The following is a 12,477-nucleotide window of genomic DNA, read 5'->3' on the forward strand; positions in this document are numbered from 1 at the left end:
TGAAGGAATATGTATGTCTATTAACATCTAAAGTGATCTCATAAATACCATGTTCAATGAATGATAGAATATAGGAAATAATCGTTCCATATTAAAAATTACCTCAAAAATTATAAAAATACTTTAGTTTTAGAGTGAGTCTTTAAAAATGTGTTCTTCTTTGGAACAGAATCATGTCTTTCTTTGTTCATTGAAAACAACAAAAATTGGTAATTTATTGTCTCGTCAATATGAAAATCTTATTTACAGTAACAGATTATAGGAGATTGGGATTTCTAAATATACAAATTTTACTTTTCCCAGATAATATGCATATTAAGTATATTTGAACACAATTATAAAGAAAACTGAAATTATGTTAATATTTAACATTTTTGAATATACAGTATTTGCAAAATAATTTTAGTTGATATAAAAGAAGTAAATTGTAACTAGATTTAATAAAGTATATTATTTTAATAGTCTATTTTTTTGTAAAAATGGAAAATAAATCAAGCTGTAATTCAAAGTAGTTTTGCATAAGAAGTTTATTTCTAAAGGTAAAACGACCTATGTCATTTCTCTGAAATATACAATGAACATTAAAGAAAATATATAAAAACATTTATAAACAATTATACAGAAAATAAACTATATAATTTGAAAGTGAAATCACATACCTGGACTACAGGCATCCCAGAGTAATTCACTCATGGTATAATTATTTTCAAGGAAAAAAACACTGAATTTTCCTTTTAGATAGTCCCAGTCAGTATAGAAACTTCATATTTTGAGACTTTCATTAATGCATTACCACAATTTTGCTTTCAGGAATGAATGTATTATTTGAGTACATGAATTGTTTTCAAAAAACATGAAATCCTAGATTAAAAACAAAAGTATAGAATGAGTTTTCAGTAGCAAAACAGAGATAATTCTCTGATGAAGAAATGCTAAGTGTTCTGATGAAAACAGTAATATATTCATTAAACAAGAAAATTTAACTAATCAGTAAATCTAGGAAAAATTTATAGCTATATAGGCTCTACCTTTAGCTTTCCATTTTATTAGCAATTAAATCTTATAATTCTATTCATTTGTTGATATCTGCATGGATTTAATTAATCTTCTGGTAATTTCTCTATATTTCGCTTTTTCTAGTCTCCTAGGACTTTTTGTCTTTCAATATTTCTTACCCAACATTTTAAATCCTTCTGTAGTAAAATAACTTTTCCTATGACTACAATTCGATGTAAAATTAATTTTTTTCATAAGAATAGCAGCCATTTTAAGAGGTAGAATGACCTTAAAATTTTTTTGTGTTAGTTTCATTTGTGTTCCAAATTTGTCTACATTTTCCAGCTTGTTTCATTTCATCAGTATCTATACAGACTCCCACTCCTATGACTTCAGACAAATTCTATGGAATTTATATCTCTCACATCTATCATTTTCATTTATCCCCTCAACAGAAATAATTTTATCCTTATTGCAAATCACTAGCAATTGCAATTTTACCTCTCAAATTCATTTCTCACATAGATGCCAGGATTTATCATTCTAAAATTTTGATTTGTAACTATTTTATTTATACCGAGTTTAAAATCAACATTTAACAAAACAATTTTCAATAAATTACAATTCTCTAAAAAAGGTGCCTTATCTTTAAAGGTCCTTTAAAGGAAGCTCTCAGTCATTTCCTAATAAGTCCACCACCAATCCCAGTCCCATTTTCCAACTATCTAATTACCCCAGACTATTTTCCCTTTCCTGAATACACCATATCTTTCACATAACTCTACCTTTAGTTGAACCGTTCCCACAAGATTAAGGTTAAATTTTACTTTTTATGTGAAATTAACACTTATTGAAAACAATTTTTACAAAGAACTTTGTTATATTATAAACTTATTACAGAAAATAGTAAGCATATTTCAAATTAGATAGAATAGCATAATAGGTCCAAACAACCCACTCCTCAATCAGATTCAATAATTATTAACATTACTAATCTTATTTTAACAAATACTCCAGCCCCTCCTACCCCCTGCAATCACTTCCATTATTTAAAGCAAAACCCTGATATCACTCCATTTGGTACTGAAATACTACAGTGAGTAACCCTAAAAGATATGGAAGGTGTTTTGCTTTTACATAACCATGATATCATCATCACAGCTTAAAACCACCTTAATTTTTTAGTGGGGGTTAGGTTGTGATAAAAGTGAAAGGGATTAAGTAGTACAAATTGTTAATTATAAAAATAATCATGGGAATGTAAAGTACAGCATAGACAATATAGTCAATAATATTATAATAACTATGTATAGTATCAGATGGACACTGGTATTTATTGTAGCGAACACTTCAAAAAGTTTATGTAAATGTCTAATCAGTATGTTGTACACTTGAAACCAATATAAAATTATATGTCAAATGTAATTGAAATATAAAATTTTAAAAGATGTGAAAGATAAATCAATTTAATAAAAGTTAAAAATCAAAAACAAAAAAATCCCACCATTATAAATCATTAATATCATCAAATGGCCAATGTTCAAATTTCCCTGAATGCCTTATAAAAATATTTTAAATTAATCATTCGAATCAATATTTAAACATGGTCAACAAACTGTATTAGGTTCATGTCTCTCCCTTTTTCATTTCATTTTTATTTTTTTATTTTTCTGACACTTTTTTGTTGAAGTAACTAGATATTTTTTCTGTACATTCTGTCACTTTTTAATTTTTTCTATTTGCAACTCCAAATCTATGTTTAAGATATTCGTGTTAATGATTCAAAACCTTACTTGCACATTGGAATCACCTGGGAAAGATCTAAACTGCTTGAAAGCTTGGTCCCATTTCCAGGGGTTTTAATGTCTGTGTACTCTTGACACAGGGAATTTGAAAAACTACGCAAGTGTTTCTATAGTACATCAAAGCTAAGAAACACTGCTCTATCCAGGGTGTCTTAGATTTTGACTACATGTTGAGTCACCTGGGGAGTCATACAACTTTTACTCTTAGCTTATTATTTAGTTGAACTGGGGTATGATTTGGTACTTGGGGTTTCTGAAAGCTCCCTAAGTGATTTAATAGAAGATAAGTTCAGAATCACTGCTCTATCCAATGTGTTTCCTCTCAAGTGGCTGTTCCATTCGAAGGCTTATTTGGATGTGTACACTTATTGCAGTTTACATTCCTGTATCAGAGGATATAATTTATAATGAATCAAGAGGAAATCTGTGTTTCACTGAGCCTTATTCCATGTAAGGCCATATTTGAAGTCTTCTAAGTACCTATTTCAATTTTTAAATAAAATCCTCAAAGACCAGGCCCTCTATTTGACACACAAAGTCCTTCTATTGCCATGTGAAAATGAGCAGAAGTTCCAGAGAAAATAGTCACTTGTGAATCAGGAGTATCAGAAGAAAATAGAATTTCAGAACTAAGATTAAATGGGACCCCTTTAAATAAAAGCTATACACTTAAAAAGGTCATTTAAAAATGTACAATTTACAAGTCATTTCAGAATGATACTAAAGAAACCATCTATACCCAAGATGAACAAGAATTGACTTACGATGAGGAAACACGCGGCAAGCATCACAGCTTTCATTTTCACATCAAGGTCTATAGGGAACTGTATCCCAAAGTTATCGGCATCTGTAAATGCCTCTCTCGCAAAACCAGCCCACTGCTTGGAAATCTTACCAACCACATTTTCTTCATCAATAGATTTAATCTAAATTGGAAAAAAAAATGACAGTCATAAAGAATTCTAGAAAACTAATAAGAAAACTATTTCCACAGTTGGAATAAAATGAAACAAATACACTATTAAAATTATAAGTAGCACATAGCTATGAACATTATATCACTCATTACATTTGTATAAATTACTGTATCTATTTATAGATATATGCCAAAAAATTGTTTCTTTGCTGTGGAGACCTTATATGAAAGTAGTTTTACTGAAATAGTTAACGTTTCTATTTTACATTAAGATAGACAATAAGAAATGAATTCAATTGTTTTAAAACAAAATTTTGGTATGAAAAGATACAAATATGAAATATTTCTTTGATGAAGTTTCTAGAAACCATCAGGAGAGTAGTAAACTAAACCCCCAAGTGACATCTCTTTAAGAGAAGCACAAAGAATTTACATAGGCTGAGTGTTTAAATGCAATGGGAGGGCCATCACCACCAGTGTCAGTAGGAAAACATGAAGTATTAAGAGCCTGGGAAAGAAGACTGGCAGTTTTGAGTGAAGGAAAGTATCTAGTGAGTATCTTGATGAGATGCCACAGGTCAAAGTTTGGGCTAAGACTGGACAACAGGAGGGTGGGGGAACAACAAAAGAGGAAGAGAGGTGTTTGAAAAAAAGAGCTCCAAACTAAAATTTTCCTGATTTTAGAATTCTGCATAAGGAAAGTCATAAAAATTGAACAGATCATAACAGGACAAATGTACCTCACCAGGTGGGTATGTAGGCGTGAATGTAGCCACATCCCCATGGTTTGTGCATATACAGCTGCATCAGCCCAGGAAGAGATGTGTCCTTTTCAAATGTACACGAGGTAGCACATGTGCTAGCAATACTCTTTAAAGCCTTAGCTCAGGTTGGAAGCAGCTAAATAAATGTGGGGAAACTAAAATCAGTTTACCCATTTTATTTGGGTGTGCGTGGTTCTTAAATTCAAAATAAACTCTTAAGATGCAAACTGTGATAGTATGAATGACTGCTCATCAATATTCATTTACTGACTCTCCCTGCTGTGGGCCCAGTATATGTCCCTGAGCATGGATAATTAGGCTTGGCCATATGACTTGTTTGACCAATGGAATGTTGATGTGAGGTGAACACAGACCTAAAACATGGCTGATTGTTTGGCATGCTCTTGATGTCCAGCAATCAGCTACGAGAATAGTATGATCCAGTTAGTTGCTCTTGCTATAGCTCCAAAATGAGCATACCGAGAGCAGACCTGTGGCCAACTTATAGCCTAAATCAGAGCCATCTCGCTGAGCCTAGGTATACCCACCGAGACAGAGTTGACCAATGGACCTATAGCATGAGAATAAATACCTGTTGTTGTAACCTACTGAGCTATAGGGATATATATATATATGTTATATAACATTATCGTGGGAAACTAGAAGAATACAAATTCTCTCTTCTGATACTTTAATGTTTTTTCTGCTAACAGCTGTCATCTAAGCATTTGTGGCTAGTAATAAAACCTTACATTTTATTTTTTAATTTAGTTATTTTTAATTTTTTTGAAATATACAAAATTTACAAAAGTTACAAAAGTTAACTTATCAGCTCCCATAATCCTATCACTAGACTTAAAAGATAATAGCATTTCCCTTTTTTGATTCTTACAGCAAGAAATCTAAACATTCAACAAAATTAATGTGAGAAATAGAATATATAACTTTTTATAGGAAAGTTCAGAAATGTGAACATAATCTTCAGCTGAAAAGTCAACAGGACTAGATAATTTTTATCTATTGTCTAGATAATATTTTAAAAAATAGAAAATTTATGCAATGAAATGATTTCAACTTTTGGAAGAAATAAACTGTTATATTACTAATAAATTTAATTTTTACTTATTTCTAAAAATGATAAAGGTATTCAAATGGATCTATAGACTCATCTCATTACAAATATATGCAAAAAAAATCCAAATAGAAGATTAGCATACAGAAATTAAATAAGTATCAAAAGAATATACTATAAGAAATTGTAAAATGCTAGAGAATTACATAATTAAAAACATAGGAGTGTATCCATAGATATTAAAAAGGTATTGTATTTATTTGCTAATCAGCATTTATATAACATCTAATATATGCATGCATGGCATATAAATTCTTTTCAAGTATTAGACATTTTTTTCCTCATATCTTTATAAGATACATACTACAATTACACAGAGTTTTCACAAGAAAAAACTGAAGCAAAGAGAGGTTAAGTAATCAGTCTCATATCACACAGATAAGAAGTTGTTGGGATGGATTTCAAATCCACGTTCTGCGTTCCAGAGTCTGTACTCGTGACCATTATTATACTCAGACTTAGAAAGTTAGGGATCAATTCTTAATAAAAATCTAGGCTAGAGTTCAGCAAACAATGGCTAATGGGCTACATTTAGTCTGTTTTTATAAACAGTTTTATTAGGACACAGTTACACCCAGTATTTATGTATTGTTTTGACTTCTTTATCTACAATGGCTGAGTTGAGTAGTTGCAACATAAGTCTAAAATGTTTTCTGTCTTGTCTTTCACACACACAAATAAAGTTAATTTTGCTAATACCAGCTCTAGGAAAAATAGGAATAGAAAATACTATGAAAAATAGCAGGAGAGGAAACATAAGAACAATAAAAATTCTCAAAGGGGAGGAAAAGGAGCAGGGATTAGAAAACATTTTCAGACAAATAGTTGACGAGAATTTCCCAAATCTAAGGAATGAGCTGGAGCTTGGAATTCAAGAAGTCAACAGAACACACAATTATCTCAACCCAAAAAGGCCTTCACCAAAATACACTGGATGAAAATTATCAAAAATCAATGACAAAAACAGAATTGTCAGGGCAGCCAGGGAGAAGAAAAAGGTAACATATAAAAGAAGACCCATTAGATTATTGTTGGACTTCTCAGCAGAAATCTTATAAGCCAGAAAGGAGTGGAATCAAATATTCAATTTATTAAGTGAAAGAAACTACCAGCCTAGAATAATGTATCCAGCTAAGCTGTCCTTCAGATATGAAGGAGAAATAAAGAACTTTCCAGACATAAAAATTAAAGGAATTCTCTACTATGAGGCCGGCACTAGAGGAAATACTGAAAGGGGTCAGCTCACCTAAAACAAAATGACAAAAACGATACATAATTAAGGCGACTAACAGGTGGATAGAAGCAGAGGAGTGCAACCCTTACTAAGAATGGGGCATTATAAGCTTAAAAATAAGAAGAGATTTGCGATAGCAAGATAGCAATGAAGGTTCAGCACACTTAGGGATAAATTGAGACAGCAATGACTGAAAAGGGGAGGATTCAAAGATCCAGATTTGCAAAGGGGAATGGAAATAAGGCACACGAAGAAGGAAATGGGTGACTGCAGATACATAAATATCCTTTATATATTCGTAATGTTAATCACACACCAAAAATTCAAAACTGAAGTATATAACATAAAACTAGAAGGACCAGAGGGAAAGTACACAAAACCCAACCAAAATAAATAAATAACAGAGAGACAAGATAAGGAAGCAATGGAAACACTGAATACCAGAAAGAGAAAGATAAAAAGTAGGAGTAGAGGTACTAATATTGATGAAATGGACTTCAAAATAAAAAAAGTAAATAAAGATACTGAGGGACACTTCATAATGATAAAGGGATCATGCACCAAGAAGATATAACACTTATTAATATCTGTGCTTCCAATTAGGAAGCCTCAAAATATATAAAGCAATTAATTACTAACAGAAATAAAGGGAGAAACAGACCAAAACACTATCTTAGTAGTGGACTTAAATACCCCACTGTTGGGTATGGACAGATCATCCAAACAGAAAATCAATAAGGAAATAAAATCCTTAAATGACACATTAAACCAATTGGGCGTAATTGTCATGTACAGAGCCTTCCATCCTAAAAGGGCTGCTTATACATTCTTCTCTAGTGCACATGGAACATTCTCAAGGATTGATCAGATACTGAGACACAGAGATAGCTTCAACAAATATAAGAGGGTTGAAATCACATCAACCATATTTTGATCATAATACTTTGAAACTAGAGATCAACTGTAAAAAAAGGTGGGAAGAATCACAAATACATAGAGATTAAGCAATATACTACTGAAGAATAACTGGATCAGAGAAGAAATAAAAGAGATCAAGATATATATTGAAACAAATGATAATGATAGTACAACATATCAAACTTTTGGGACACGGCAAAAGTGGTCATAAGAGGAAAGTTCATATCATTACAGGCCTATCGTCAAAGCAAGAATGAGCCCAAATAAACAATCTAATGCTTCATCTTAAAAAACTAGAAATGGAAGAACAAATGAAGCCTAAAATCAGCAGCAGGAAAGAAATAATCAAAAATAGAGCAGAAATAAACGAAATTGAAAAGAAAAAGCAATAGAAAAAATAAACGCAACAAAGACCTAGTTCTTTGAGAAGGTTAATAAAATTGACAAACCTGTGGCTAGACTCACAAAAGAAAAAAGAGAAACGACACAAATAAGCAAAACCAGGGATGAAAGAGGGGAAATTATGACAGACACTGCAGAAATACAAAGGATCATACAAGAAGACTGAAAAAATATGTAACATCAAATTTAATAACCTAGAAGAAATGGACAAGTACTTACAAAAATGCAACCTTTCTAGACAGCATCAAGAAGAACAGGAAAATCTAAATAGACCGATCAGCAGTATGGAAATTAAAACAAGCATCAAAAATCTACCAAAAAGTAAAAGTCCAGGGTCAGATGGCTTCACCAGTTAATTTTACCAAACATTCAATTAGATCTAAAACTTATTCTCCTCAAACTCTTCCAAAAAAATCAAAGAGAAGGTAATACTTCCCAACTCATTTTATAAAGCTAATATTACCCTGATAATATCACCCTAATACTTCTCAACTCATTTTATAGGCTAATATTACCCTGATACCAAAATCTTGTAAAGATAACATGAAAAAAGAAAACTACAGACCAATATCTCTCATGAACACAGATGCAAACATCCTAAATAAGATACTAGTGAACCGAATACAGCAACATATTAAAAAGATTATACACAACGATCAAGTGGGCTTATCCCAAATGCACAGGAATGGTTCAATATATGCAAATTGATTAATGTGATACACCACATAAACAAATTAAAAAATAAGAATCACATGATTCTATCAATAGATGCAGAAAAAGCCTTCAACAAGATACAGACAGCATGTATTTATGATCAAAACACTTAACAAAATTGGTATAGAAAGAAAGTACCTGAACATAAGGCCATAGATGACAAATCCTTAGCCAACATTATACTTAAAGGTGAAGAACTAGAAACCTGCACTCTAAGATCAGGAACAAGGCAAGACTGTCCACTATTGCCACTGTTATTCAATATAACATTGGAGGTCCTAGCGAGTGCAATCAGGGAAGAGAAAGATATAAAAGGCATCCAAATAGGAAATGAAGTCAAACTGTCACTATTTGTGGATGACATAATTCTCTATATGGAAAACCTTAAAGATTCCACAAGAACACTACTAGAATAAATAAGCAAATACAGTAAAGTTTCTTGATATAAAATCAATGTTAAAAAATCCATAGCGTTCCCATACTCTAATAACAAAGTGTCAGAAAAAGAAGTGAAAAAAGTAATTCCTTTTGCAATTGAAACAAAAAGAATAAAATACCTAGGAATACATTTAACGAAACAAGTAAAGGACCTATATAACAAAAACTACAAGACCCTATTAAAAGAAATCGAAGAAGATACAAAGAAATGGAAAGATAGTCTGTGTTCTTGGATTGGAAGAATCAATATAGTTAAAATGACCTTATTATCTAATGCAATCCCCATCAAAATCCCATTGGCAGTTTTTAAAGAAATAGAACAAAACATCATCAGATTTGTACAGAAGCACAAAAGACACCCAATTGTCACAGCTATCCTGAGAAAAAAGAACAAGGCTGGAGGCATCACACTGCTGACTTCAAATTATACTACAAAGCGACAATAATCAAAACAACATGGTATTGGCAGAAAAATAGGCACACAGACCAGCGGAACAGAATTAAGAGCCCAGAGGTAAACCCATATTTATATGGCAAATAATTTTTGATAAAAAAGCTAAAAACATACAGAGGAGAAAGAAATTCTCTTCAATAAATGGTTCTGAGAAAACTGGAAAGCCAGCTGATAAAGAATGAAACTAGACGGCTCTGTATCACCACACACCAAAATGAACTCAAAATGGATTAAGGGCCTCAATATAAGACCTGAAACAGTAAAATGCATAGAAGAAATCATAGAAATTAATCTCAAGGATCTTGGACTTAAAGAGGATTTTATGAATTTGGCCTCAAAGGCAGGGAACTTAAAGCAAAAATAAATAAATGGGACTACATCAAACGAAAAAGCTTCTGCTCAGCAAAAGAAATCGTCACCAAGGTAAAGAGACAACCTTCTGAATGGGAAAATATATTTGCAAGCAATACCTTTGATAAGGGCCTAATATCCAAAATATAGAAAGAACTCATACAAGTCGATAACAACAACAATGCAAATGATCCAATCATAAAATGGGCAGAGGACCTGAACTGACGCTTCTCCCAAAAAGACATATAAATGACCAACAGTTATATGAAAAGATGCTCAATATTGCTAGTTACCAGGAAAATGCAAATCAAAACTGCAATGAGATATCATCTCAAACCTGTTAGAATAGCTATAATCAACAGGACAAGTAATAACAAAAGCTGGAGAGGATGCGGAGAAAAAGGAACCTTCATACACTGCTGGTGGGACTGCAAATTGGTACAGCCACTATGGAAAACAGTATGAAGGTTCCTCAGAAATCTAAGAATAGATCTACCATATGATCCAGCAATACCTCTACTGGGTATTTACCTCAAAGACTTGAAATTGCAACACCATGGATGGACCTCAAGATAATCATGCTAAGTAAAATAAGCCAGACAGAAAAAGCTGAAAATCACATGATGTCACTTATATGTGGGATATAAACCTAAAAGCAACAAATGAACAGGACAAACAAACAGAGACTCATGGACATGGACTATAGACTAATGGTTACCAGACGGTAAGGGGTGGGGGAGAGGTAGATGAGTTAAAGGGGGTCAAATATGTGGTAACAGAAAGAAATCTACCTATGAGAGGTGAACACACAGTGTAAATATATATATATAGTCCTTATTTTAAAAAATGTGTAGCTAAAACTTATCAGATTTCGTTAACCAATATCACCATAAAAAATAATTTAAAAAAATTAGAAACAGATGTAATATCATTCGAATTGGATTCTAACTTCAGAAACATTGAGTGAAATAAAATTAATGTTCACAGGAAAAGAAACATCTGATAATAGCAAGAAAATACAATGAAGAAGATTAAGTGACTACTTGGCTATGATTGGATATAGGGCATATCATTAAATCATCATAGTTAAATTATAAGGTAATGCTGTAGGAACGGATAGCTAGATCAATGCACTAGAGGAAAGAATCTAAAAAATAGATCCCATTTCTTATGGGAATTTAATGTATGGTATTTTATTTTAGCAAGGAATTAATAGTGTACTTAAAAACTGTGATGACACATTTACACCGATATCTGAAAGAAAAAAAAGTGTGGTTCAATTTGTACAAATAGAATTCCAAGTAAGTTAGAAATTTAAATGTAACAGGAGAAAAAAAGTAGATAAAATGTAACATTGGTGAGAACTTCATTATTAAGTCAGGAGAACTTAAAGCTAGTAATATAGGTACATTTGACTACACGAGATTTAAATTTTCTATGTGATATTTCTATTTCTCACAAAGTCCAGAAAAAAATAGCTGTGGAAAATATTTTCAAATCAAAAGACAGATGCAGAGTTGACATCTTCAACCACAAATTACATAAAATGACAAGGAAAGATTAAACCACCTAATAGAAAAAACAGGCAATGTACATGGATAGATAATGCAAAAAGAACAAATACAAGTAGCCAGTAAACCTAAAATGATGCTCAAAATCCTTAATGGTAAAGGAATTACATATTAGAGGTAACCTTCTCTCTTCACATTGCTGCTTTAAAATTTCCTTTTTAGTTTGATGTTTGTAATTTATCTGAGCTGTATCTAGATGTCGTTTCTCTTTCTTACCCAGAACTGCCTGCACTTTCTGAATCTGAGGATACATAGCATCAAGTTGGCAAGATTCTTAGTCATTTATCTACTTGAATATTATCTCAACACATCCTCTGCATTGTCCTTTTCTGTAGCTCCTCTTAGGCATATGCAAGAGTAATTTACTCTAGCTTCCTGTCCCTTCAATTATTTTGTCCCTTCCAATTTGTATCTCCCCTGTATATTTTCCTCATATAAATCATCCAGTTAAGCATTTTCTCCTCATCTGTATCTAATTTGCAGCTCATCCTTTCCAATGAGGTTTTCTCAATGACTTTTCATTTCTGGAGGTTCTATTTGGTTTGTTTTCAAATCCTCCTGTTCTTTAGTCTCATTCTTCCTGTTATGTTTCTTGTTTTGTCTCTTTAATGTTTACTTAGGTATTTCTTATAGGATCGATTGCAGATTGTAGTATTACATGCAACTTGTTCTGGGTGGAGTAGTTCTTTGAGCCGTTGGTAATTTTTGAATCTGCTCACATGAAGATAGGGCTTGTTCTATAGGAATAGAGGTGCCGTTGGTGCTCGATGTCCTTGTGGGCT

At 32.1% G+C, this 12,477-nt stretch overlaps 1 protein-coding gene across 1 annotated transcript in view; it reads right to left on the minus strand.

Moving 5' to 3' along the window:
* Window positions 1-789: 789 nt before the first annotated feature.
* LOC102880525 (phospholipid scramblase 1) overlaps window positions 790-12,477 on the minus strand; it is a 27,909-nt gene continuing 16,221 nt past the window's right edge. Inside the window, 2 exon segments of the mRNA XM_015593646.1 lie at window positions 790-861; window positions 3,566-3,727. Of these exon segments, the coding sequence (XP_015449132.1) occupies window positions 790-861; window positions 3,566-3,727 (234 nt within the window).

Source organism: Pteropus alecto, unplaced genomic scaffold (assembly GCF_000325575.1).
Source record: "Pteropus alecto unplaced genomic scaffold, ASM32557v1 scaffold75, whole genome shotgun sequence".
NCBI lineage: Eukaryota > Metazoa > Chordata > Mammalia > Chiroptera > Pteropodidae > Pteropus > Pteropus alecto.